At 38.3% G+C, this 12,182-nt stretch overlaps 1 protein-coding gene across 1 annotated transcript in view; it reads right to left on the bottom strand.

The window, feature by feature from the left end:
• LOC114654929 (sialic acid synthase-like) overlaps positions 1–12,182 on the bottom strand; it is a 62,198-nt gene that overhangs the window by 30,002 nt on the left and 20,014 nt on the right. Inside the window, exon 3 of the mRNA XM_028805792.2 lies at positions 2,779–2,878. Coding sequence (XP_028661625.1) covers positions 2,779–2,878 — 100 coding nt within the window. The remainder of the gene's footprint in view (positions 1–2,778; positions 2,879–12,182) is intronic.

Consider the following 12,182-nt stretch of genomic DNA (forward strand, 5'->3'; position numbering starts at 1 on the left):
CGGGGCCACTGTGTTGTCTGACCAGTTTAGTTTGTTGTTCATGTGAACCTCCAGGTATTTGTAGCTCTGCACCACTTCCATGTCCTCCATCTGAGTAGTGACTGGTCTCAGAGGCTCCTTGGATGTCCACCACCAGCTCTTTTACATTGCTGATATTGAGTTACAGGTTGTTGTCCCTGCACCACAAGACAAAGTCCTCCATGACTTCCCTGTATTTTGACTTGTCTCCATTATTAATACAGCCTAGGATGGACTAGTCATCTGAAAATTTCTGTAGATGGCAAATGTTGGTGCCGTGATGGAAGTCTCTTGTTTGGAGGGTTAACAGGAAGGGAGACAGGACTGTTCCCTGAGGTGCTCCAGTATTACACACCACCATTTCAGATACACACTCTTTGAGTGTCACAAACCGCTGTCTGAGGGTCACGTAGTCCGTAATTCAGGAGATTGTTTGAGCATTAACATTAAAAGTCTTGAGCTTTTTCCCCAGTCGATGTGGCAGAAAGGTATTAGAAGCACTGGAAAAGTCAAAGAACATTATCTAGACTGTGGTACCAGCTTTGTCCAAGTGGGAGTGGGCTCTGTGGAGCATGTAAATGACAGCATCCTCCACACCTACAGTATGTGTGCATGATAGGCAAACTGCAGAGGATCCAGATGTTCTGAGACCAGGTGTTACAGGTATTTTAGGACCAGCCTCTCACAGGTCTTCACAAGGTATAAAATAAGAGCAACTGGTCTGAAGTCTGAAGACCAATGCAATGCCGTTTCTTTGGCATTAGGACCACATAGGATGTTTTCTACAGCTGGGGAACTGTCTGCTCTTGTATCCTGATTCACTCTAGTCTTACTTATTAAACCTGTAAGTGTAGAAGAGATAAACTTGTTCCATAAATCTTCTGTCGTCAATATTTAAAACAGAAACCCCACATATGTTACAGTCTGTTTAAGCCAGGGTTCCTCCCCAACTTGTGTTTAAATTTCATCTTTTTGGTCTTCTTTGCTCATATTTCATCCTAACATGCAAGTTATTATTGTTAGCTCGTTATAATTTCTGTCTAATTATATATTTTCTATTCATTTAGTTTCAACATGTCTAATTATATTTTCTGATATTCCTTATTGTATTTTCTGGATGGATCCCCACCTAAAGGACGTGTCACCCTTTCATCATGATTAAGGTTCCACACCCACCCAATAAAGGCAGACTGGGAAGTAAAGTCCCACCGTTCATTTGAATGTGCTCTGGTGGATTTTAGTGGGTCTCATAATATTTGTGTTTTCACGGATTTTGTTTTGCTCCAATTTTCAACTTATCTTGCTCTGTCTATTGGATCATTCTGGTGGGTTCTGTTTTGGAACATCAATACTTTGGGTACCCTTTTAGACAAGTCCTCCCCTCTTATTTTTTTTCTCCTGTTAAGTATTTTTGTTGTCTTTTACTTTGTGGCAGCGCTACATACATATACTGTAAATGATTATTTACATCCAGTGACAAAATGTTGATCGTAGCAGCCCTTTTGAATGTACATGTAAAGGTCATTGCCCATTAACAGGAGACGAGATGGGATGTTAGGACTTTAGAACATTTTACCTCTCTGCTGATAACATTTCTGGTTTGCCTCATACATCTGTTCCAGCCATCTGGATTTAAAGCTCTGCTATGCAAAGCCTAGTTTATACAGTACATTCAATTTGAACACCAGTACCATGACGACAGTTTGAACCACTTTCTAACACTGAAAACGTCCAGACATCAGTCTTCCGCTGCCCTGGAATTTACCCCGTTCATCTCACTGTTGATTAAGCAGTCAGTATGGTGGGTAACTGAACCATTATTCTTGGCAGTGCTCCTGTGGCTTGCTGCATCTTTTTAACACGCATGGTGAGATCATTCTGCTTGCTTTTCTTGGGGATTTTGTTGTCTGCTTTTCATTTTTAAATAGTTACCACCGCATAAATTAAAGGCAGGTTTAGGCCAGCTTTAGAAATGAATCAACATTGCTTCTTTCATTATCCATTTAAAAACTGGACTTTTGTTTTGCACATCAGTCGTGGACTTTGTATTTGAGATTTATTTGATTTATATGTGTATTACGGGTGGAGTTTTGGTGGGTAATACAGTCTGTTTTGTGCATTGCTAATTGTCACTTATGGCCTGTTTATTTAAGTGCTAGTTTTTGTTTAATATATGTATGTTCTGTTTAATATCATTTATTCAATTTAATATATTCTCTAGTTTCTACTTTCATACTGCTAAAAGTTGCTTTACTTGTTGGCATGGACGTGAGGCTGGATATGGTACGATATTGGAAAAGTCCAAACATACAGTAGCTTAGATTCCTACTGGGAAATGGTCAGTGTGGTGAAATCATTAGTTTTATTTTTTGAGTGAGTCACTATAGCTTCTCTTCAAATAAATCCGCCTTTCATAAAGATTTTTCATTGCCTTGCTCTGTACAAGCCAGGGGTTGACTGTAATCCCCTCCCTAATGGGGCATTTTTGTAGTTTGGGATATTTCAGAATATATTTCTGAACTTTTGAGAGTTAGGCACATTTTAGCCCAGGGGTAGGCCAAGTCCAGCCACTCAAGTGGAAGCTAGGCTACCTTTCCATGCACTTTATCTGGGCTGGCTGACAGGAGTAAGGCCTGCTCCGCTGGCTATTTCTGAAGGGCTCACAACACATGTCTATTGTGTGTGAGTAATCACAACAACAGAAATTTAGAGTTTAAATACTATGGCTCTTACTTTTTAAGCTCATTGGTTTAATCTTACCTTTCTTTGCTGTTTTTTCTATGTAAGGCAAGTTGTTGGTGTCCCCAGATCCAACTTTAAAAAAGGGAACATTAAGTTCATGAAGAAACTCAACTGCCATCTGCAAAGAAAAAAATGGCTTTGGTGAGATCAAATACAGAAGGTCAATTTTAATAACCTGACCTTAGTCTACAAGATGGACTTCATTTTGTTTTGGCACAATGCAATGGTGATTACACATTAAAGAATTATGGTGCCCTGTACACGAGAACACAGGCAAGTAAACAAGTTGAATTTCCTGGCTATAATTAACATTGCTAAATTAAAAAGAATATTAATATTCTAATTAGACTGACTGCAGGACTAAGAGGTGTATGAGCTATGAGGAGAGAATGAGGGAGTTGAACCTTTTCAAATTAAGAAGTGCTGTGTTTGAAGTGTTTAAAATTATGAAATGAATAGTACAGTCGATCCTGGCTGTTAATTTCAAGTAAACTCTGCAGCAAGAACACAATAAGGGCAAACTTATTAAGGGAATATTTTGCACCATCGTTAGAAAGTATTTTTTTCATGCAAAGAACCATACAGTAGAAACATGGAATAAATTACCAAGTAGTGTGTTGGAAAGGAGGATCTCAATTTGATGTTAGTTTCGACAATTGGGTGAATATGATGGATGAGCTTGTTATCCTGAATGCCTTTTCTTGTTAAAATTTTTCTAATATTCTAATTTATTCATAAGTTCATGCAGGAAAGTTAAGAAATACAGTGAGTATACCCTCTTTAAATTCTGCGACTTTACATATTTGGGTATATGTAACAATTATCAAGCTTCCACAAAGTGCTAAAATTTGATCAGTCTTACCTCAAATGACAAAAAACACTTAAAATATTTTACTTTTTACATCTTTTTTCAAACACATTTCACATTTTATTGTTATCATTCAATCACAATGCATTTAATTTGGTTTATTTGAAAAAAAAAAAAAAAAACTTTTTGAAGTCAAAGTGAAAACAGAGCTCTGCAGAGTGGATGAATAGCAAATATAACACATAAAATAAATGTCCACTAGTTTGCTTAACAGCTAGCAAGAGTTTTATTTTTATTTATTTATTTATTGTGGTGATTTTGACGTAATAAAGAATAAATGTTGGACATAACAAAGAAACAAATTTCCTTGGTTTTATCTGTTCCGACATAATTATTTTAGAAGTCTTAATTCAGATGCAATTCTGCAAATTAATGTCATGCTACTATGTTTATTTATTTTATTTTTTTAGAGAAAAGGGTCATTCTCCTAGCTGCCCCACCACAAAAGACACATTTGTTTACTATGGGACCATAGTGGTCTTATTGCTGTCTACTTCTAGAAGTCTTCTGGTCGCAATACTCTAAGAAAGACTTGAAGTTATGCAGAAAATTGCAGCTACATCGATCTCAGGACTTCAGCACATGTTGTACTCTGAAAGGGAATTAAACTTGTTTATTGTCGAGCAGAGGAGGCCATATGGGGACCTAATCCAGGTCTTTAAAACTCTCAAAGACTTTGATAAAGTAGATCCAGCTGAATTCTTTCAGCTAAATGGCAAATCACATACTCAAGGACACCGATGGAAATTAAGCTGAAGTGCATTTAAGACTGAAGCCAGGCAACCACTTCTTTACTCTAAGAGTTGTGGAAATCTGGAACAAACTAAAAGACAAAACCTTGACAACCTTTAAGACGTATTTGGATGAGAAATTGGAACAGCTTAGCTATCAGCTAAACAAGTGGCCTTGATGGACTGAATGGTCTCCTCTTGTTGATCAAATTTCTTATGTTAAATTGTGTATCATTGTAGCAGTGCTACTATCAGTTAAAACTGCATCTCCTAGCAGTCCCTGCAGGGGCTGTTGGGGTCAAAGGTGGTCAGAGGGGTTTAAAATGAGGGCAGGTGTCCAAGGGAAGAAAAGTGTGTTTTTTGTAGTTGTATTTTCTGTTTCGTTACCCGTCAGACTGCCTTCTGTTAAGCCATATTTAATCGCTGTGTCCTGGATTGTATTCGTTGTTGGGATCTGGATTGTCTGTCTACCTTTGTGCTGAAGACTGTGGATTCATGGCTTTCCCGCAAGTAAAGGAGCACTCCTGAACCATCCATCTCTCTTCACCCGTACAGTGTCTACTGGTAGGACTGTTTTTCATTCCCTTACAACATACAGATCTCTAGACTTACTCTCGTCATTTCTCATTACATCCGGTGTGGTATTCCATGGACTTTGCTGTGTGGTGTTTGTGTTTATATGTTTATTGTAATTTCGCCGTAGGGGTGCAGGGGTGGTATTAATTATATTATTTAATTTCATTACATTCTTTAATTGTTGTTATTCCCCAGTGTGCTGTATTTTGTCTCTGTTTTTGAGTGTGTGTGGGTGGGCCAAGGCTGGGAGCGTCCCTGGGATCCTCTATAAAAAATAAATAAATCACCGTCATCTTGACGGTGTGAATCTTAGTCGGCACTGGACCGCTACATCATGATGTGAGAAGTACAAGTCAAAGGAGGATTTGCGTAAGTTACAAGGTGAAGCCTCACCTGGAGTATTCTGTGCAGCTTTGGTCTTACAAAAACCACCTATCAGCACTGCGGAAAGTCCAGAGAGAGCAACTAGGCTGATTCTGAGACTAAGATGTTTGAGCAATAAGGAGAAATTGAAAGAGTTGAACCTTTTCAGTTTAATCAATTGGAGAAGAAGGGGTGACATAACTGAATTGTTATGAAATGAATTAGTACCTGTGCATCAAGACTGTTAATTTAAAATGATTAGCAAACAGGGACATAGTTGGACACTTGCTAGGGGCAGATTTTGCACAAACGTTAGATCTTCTCTTTTCCTTCACAGAAAAAACTATGGACACAGAGTAAACTAGCAAGTAGTGCAGTGGAGCATAGGACTTTAGAACTGCAGAAATTAGGATAGAATTGGAGAGTACTGCTGGGCTGAATGGCCTGTTCTCATCACAATTGTTTTAATGTTCTAAAGAAATTGTGGTCCTGTGCTCATTTCATAGTTGGCACTTAAGGATAAAGGAGCCAGAACATTTCACTTTTCCAATATTGTAATGTACAGTACATCCAGGGTGGTAGAACACGGTTAGACATATTTATTGTGCCATGTGAGTTGGGATTCACTTTACAATGATTTTGCTGCAAGGAATTTTTCACCATGCCTGCACAACATACATTACAAATACAACCACTAAAATTTAACGCAGAAGCAAACTTGTAGGTAACAATTTAGTTTAGGTCCTGCAAATCTGCACCTATTTCTTATTTACTCTTATGCAACAAGACCTTAACAATGGCTTCTTTGGGTACTCATAACACTTCTAAAACATCAGTAGACCGGTTATTCAACTATGAGCAGTGTGGCATATGGAGATGATGGAGAAATGACTTGTTAATATGAAGGATTCAAAGGTCTTATACTAAATACAGTATGTAATATCAACAGAAACGTGTTCTGAAAATGAAGCAAATACGTCCACGTAGCAAACAATAATCAAAATTTTCTTTCAGAACTTAAAAATATACTACTGTATCTACAGAATGGAAGTCATTCAGAGAAAACACTCCAGGGCCTCTAAATATGATAATAAATGGGACTGTTGTATTTCTGTAATCACATAAAAAAGCTGAACTAATGATCTGAAAGGCCTATGGAACAAATAAATGATGACCTTACAACAACTGCCAACAAACCTCACTTAAACGTCTTTGGGGATGTGTGAAGTAAACATATGGGGAGAAGGTTCAAAATCCACAGAGACAAAACATCCGGCACAGAACTCAAACCCAGTATGTTGAACCTGTGACGTGGCAGTGATACGCACTGCACCAGTGTGCTGTCCTTGTGATAATCATGTTTTAATTTTGATCTAACAACACCTCATTGTTTAACACAGGGGTCCCCAACTCTGGTTCTGGAGGACCCCCAGTGGCTACAGGTTTTCATTCTAACCAATTTCTTAATTAGTGACATGTTTTTGCTGCTAATTAACTTCTTTTGAATTAATTTTGATTGAATTGCTTTTTAAAAGATTTGTTCCCCTGAATGTCTTCATCGTTCCTCTCAATTGCTTCATTTCTTTCCTTAAATGGCACTCAAACAGAAATGAAATGTGAAGTGAGTGAGCCAACAGAAGACCAACTAAGTCAGGGCCTCAAACTCCAACCAATTTCCCTCCAACAAGTTGCTTAATTAGGCTCTGATTCTTGTTGTTAATTAAACCCGTTCTTTAATTCCTTGGCTTGTTGCTGCTCTCATTGTGTAATAGCAGACATTTCTGAAATTGTTGATTTTCTCTTTTCCAAGAGCTCTGTGAAAATGTTTTGGGGACCTGAGCAGATCAACATTCCTGAGACCTTCACCTTTCTTTATTTTCAGATATTGTATGATGGACACAGTTTGCTGGTCATGTTTTGCATAATTTTGTATGTCATTATTGTTTGGCTGCTAATTAAGTAAAAAGAAACAATTAATGGGTCTGAGTCTTCAAGAGCAAGTCAAATAAAATTAATTCAAAAGAAGTTAATTAGCAGCAAAACAGGTCACTAATTAAGAAAAGGGTTAGAATGAAAACCTGCAGCCACTGGGTCCCTCCAGGAGCAGAGTTGGGGACCCCTGGTTTAACAGTTCATGAAATGTCAGATTTTTTGTAAATCACAGAAAGTGAAATAAGTTTAGTCTATACCACCCACCTAATTTGAATATGTCTATCTTAATTGTAAACCTTTAACTTTTTTATTCTTGTTGATAAGAGCGATTTTCTTGCCCAGCAGAGTGCCTCCAGAAAATATTCAGACCCTGTCACTTTTTTTACCTTTTGCTACATTGCAGTCTTGTACTAAAATCATTTAAATTAATTTTTCCCTCACTCAATACCCCAGAATGACCAAGCAAAAACAGGACTGTAGGAATTTTTGAAAAAGTATTACAAACAAAAAACTGAAATATCACCGTGACACAAGTATTCAGACCCTTAGATCGGACTATTGAAATTCCACTCAGGTGTATCCTATTCTATTGATCATCATTGAGATGTTTCTACACCTTGTTTGGAGTCAACCTGTGATCAATTCATTTGATTGGACATGATTAGGAAAGGCCCACACCTGCCTACAGAAGGTCCCAAAGTTGAGCAGAAATCCAAGCCATGAGGTCAGAGGACCTGTCTGGACAGATTAGAGACAGGATTGTGCTGAGGCCCAGATCTGTAGAAAGCTACAAAAAATTTCTGCAGTCTTGAAGGTCCCCAAAATCACAGCTGATTTCATAAATCTTAAAACAACAAACTTTGGAACAACCACAGCACTTCCTAGAGCTGGCTGCCTGAGAAACCGTGAGAGAAGGGCCTTGGTAAGAGAGGTAACCAAGAACCAGATGGTCACTATGGCTGAGCTCCCACTGAACCTGTGCGGAGATGGGAGAAACTTCCAGAAGGAAATCAATCACTGCAACACTCCCCTGATCTGGGCTTTATGGCAGAGTGGACAGACAGAAGCCTCTCTTTGTTCTCTGTCAGGTGTTAGGAAAGACCAGGAAGAGAAATCAAAATGAAAAGTGAACACAATAGTACCGTGCAACAAGACCAAGGGTTAGACAAGAGCAAAATCCATAAATAAAATCTGGGGCATTAACGCAGCAAAAAAAATCTTTTAGAGAGTTATAACAAAGTGAGACACTGAAGTGTCAACCCGGAAGCTACTTATGACAGCTGAATGACAACCATATACTGAATGGCACTGCGGAATTCCAGAAATGTAAAATACAAAATCAAAACCATAACCAAAGGTTTAAAATAAAGTATCTAATTAACCTCAGAGGATCCTAATGATATGTAGCCTTACAGGAAGGTCTTAGATGAATATGAGAAACATATCTCTCTATTATATAAAAAAATCTTGGGATGAGACGAGACTTTTTCAGAGAGACAAGACGAAACTTTTTCAGAGTGAGAATTTCATGTCCCGCGAGACGAGAGTTTGTGCCAAGAGATGAATTGAAAACCTAACAGGTCCAAGCTTGGGCAGAAATAAAAAACAAACAATAGAAGAAGAAAAGACAAAGAGTATAAGACAAAGTAGAATGTCATAAAGATGTCCAAAAACATTGGCGCGATACACATGCAGAGCAGGTTAGTGATTATGAAAGTACTAAAATTCGAAAGTCTCAAAAAACTGATAGTAAAGATCGTATTAGCACTAACAAACAGAAATTATTACTCGGTGAAATAACGGAACAGCGAAAAGTGATCGAATATATGGACATAGGTGATATGACACAGAGCTACTACAAGTTTAATTTCAAAGAAACCACAATTCGGTCAGGTTCATATTTCTGATGACAGGGAAATGATGCAACATAGTATTGAAAGAGTTAAATGATCAGATGTATTAAAAATTCTACAGGCAATAATGGATACAAATCCTTACATCCGAAAGTATCATACTTTACATGAAATTTATCTGAAAAACATGGACAAAGAAGTTTTCTTGGATTTCTATATGAATCTGAAAAATCACACTCGCATATATAATAAACCAACATATGACGAATTGTCAGCGATTATAGTTTCAAAAGATGGAGATATCAAAGACAGAGTTGATATTCCTGTTGATCCAAAAGCACAGCACAATTCATGGCAAGCGGCAGATCCAGGAAATGACTAGTGCATTGGGCCTGCATGAGGGTAGTTAGTGAAGCGACCAGGGGGCAGAGCTTCCTAGTTTCTTCCAAAATAAATTTAAAACAACATTGGTTCAGGACACTCCTCAAGACACATCCAGACCCGATTGGAGTTAGTACAAGACACATGGAAGCCTACTTGGAAAACACATCTAAAGGACTCTCAGACTGTGAAAAACAAGATTCTCTGGTCCGACGAAACCAAGATTATAGCATCATGTCTGGATGAACCCAGTCACGGCTCATTACCTGTACAGGACTACTGAAATAGTGAAGCATGGTTGTGGCAGCATCACGCTATGGGGTTGTGGCAGGGACTGGGAGACTAGACAGAGTTGAGGGAAAGTTGAAGAGAGCAAAGTACCGAGATATCCTTCATGAAAACCTGCTCCAGAGTGCTTTGGACCTTAGAATGGGCCTTAGGTTGACATTCCAAAAAGACATTGACCCTAAGTACAAAAGCAAGAATAACACAGGGGTGGCTCAGGGCACAACTCTGGGAATGTTCTTGAGTTGCCCAGCCAGAGCCCGGACTTGTACTTAACTAAACATCTCTACAGAGACCTGAAAATAGCCCTCCACCCATGGTTTCCATCCAAGCTGGCAGAGGTTGCGCAGATCTGCAAAGAAGAATGTCAGAAAATCTCCAAATCCAGGTGTATGAAGCTTGCTGTGTGAAACCGAAGAAGAGACCAGGCTGGAATGGGTGCAAAAGTGGCTTCAAAGAAGTACTGGGTAAAGGGACTGAATACTTGTGTCAATGTGACATTTCTGCTTTTTTTGTTTTGCTTTTTCAAAGAAATTTACAAAAATGACAGAAAACCTGTTCTTTCTTTGTTAGTATTGAATGCTGCTTTCCTAATCCACTGTACATTTAGCTCTACCCAATTCCATCTCACCTTTTTAGTTCACATGTTACTATATGGATTGATAAGTCACAAGGACAGGCAGGCTGCACTACTTGCACTTAATTATATTTAGCCCTAGCATAGTTAACTTTATATATCGCATTTGTAAAAGTGAAATGAAAAGCAAATTTAAGATTTTAACAACACATGAAGGGCTAGTCACATTCTTCACGCTCACATGAGCCCACAAAGTGACAGCTTGACATGACATTTCGATTATTACAAAAAGTCAATACTCAATGTACAGAACATTAGCACAATTAAATGCTTGATTCGGTTAATAAAAAACTGGATGGTTAGATTACAGTTTTTATGAGGTGTACATGTTTCAAGGTACACAGTGCACTTTTTGACAAATAGGCCTGGCACCTGCTATTGCATATGATGCACACACCCTTCATTTTTATGGTTTATTTGCACACGTAATGCTGTTTGAGCATTCATATCTACTGAAGTATGTGTTTTAATGGGATAGGCTCTGGATTCTTTGTCTCTGAACTGGATTAAGTGGTTTTAATAATGTACTGATACAATTCACTATGCTATATTTAATTTAGTTGATCATTTCACACTAAGAGTGACACTCTGTAAACTGTGGTCTGAGATTTCTCAGGCAAGGAAGACAAAGGTTTTGAGGTAAGGTTGTTCTACTCACTAATCATGGCACAATGTTAGTAGTATATTTATGTACACATTTCTCTGTACATGTGTGACCCTATACACCTATATTATAGTATCGGAGCTATGGCATTTGGAATTGTTTGGCCATTCCGTGGACTATTATATTGTTACAGGTTAATTACAATCAGACGCCTTAAACTAATAAACAAGATGTGGTTAATTTCAGTGTATTTGATAAAGCCGCGTCAGGGATGTGGATCTAAAAAAGAAAGGGAAACCACACAGGAACAGTAGCACTGCTTTGACGCTGGGTGCCACCAGTTTGCAAAACCGAGTGGAGAACTTGCGTACGCCAGGGTTTGAGCTGGCGTGAAAATGTGCGTGGCTTTACGCCAAGTTTAGGTTTTATACATCGCAATTTGAGAGTGGAAACAGGAGTACGCAACATTTTTGTGCGTACGCACCGTTTATACATGAGGCCCCTGGAGAGCCGCAGTGGCTGCAGGTTTTCATTCTAACTCTTTTCTTAATTAGTGACCTGTTTTTGCTGCTAATTAACTTCTTTTGAATTAACTGTAATTGACTTGCTCTTGAAGACTAAGACCCCTCAATTGTTTCTTTTTCCTTAATTAGCAGCCAAAAAATATTGAGATACAAAATGAGCCAAAACATGACCAACATTGTTGATTATACAATATCAGAAAATAAAGAAAGCTGAAGGTCTCAGGAATGTTGATCTGCTCAGGTTCCCAGAGCATTTTAACAGTGCTCTTAGAAAAGAAAAAATCAACAATTTCAGAAATGTCTATTATTGCACAAAGGGAGCAGCAACAAAGCATGAAATTAGAGGATGGGTTTAATTAACAAGAATCGGCCCTGAGGCCCTGACTTAGTTGGTCTTCTGTTGGCTCACTCACTTCACATTTCATTTCTGTCTGACTGCCATTTAAGGAAAGAAATTAAGCAATTGAGAGGAAGTATGAAGAAATTCAGGGGAACCAATCTTAACAAACAAGTCAATTAAAATTAATTCAAAATAAGTTAAATGGCAGAAAATACTGTGCACTAGTTAAGAAATTGGTTAGAATGAAAACCTGTAGCCACTGAGGCCATACACAACCAGAGTTGGGGAGTATTTTGCTTTACTGCAATCGCTTCCGTTTGTTGGTTTC

The sequence above is a fragment of the Erpetoichthys calabaricus genome, chromosome 7 (genome assembly GCF_900747795.2).
Source record: "Erpetoichthys calabaricus chromosome 7, fErpCal1.3, whole genome shotgun sequence".
NCBI lineage: Eukaryota > Metazoa > Chordata > Cladistia > Polypteriformes > Polypteridae > Erpetoichthys > Erpetoichthys calabaricus.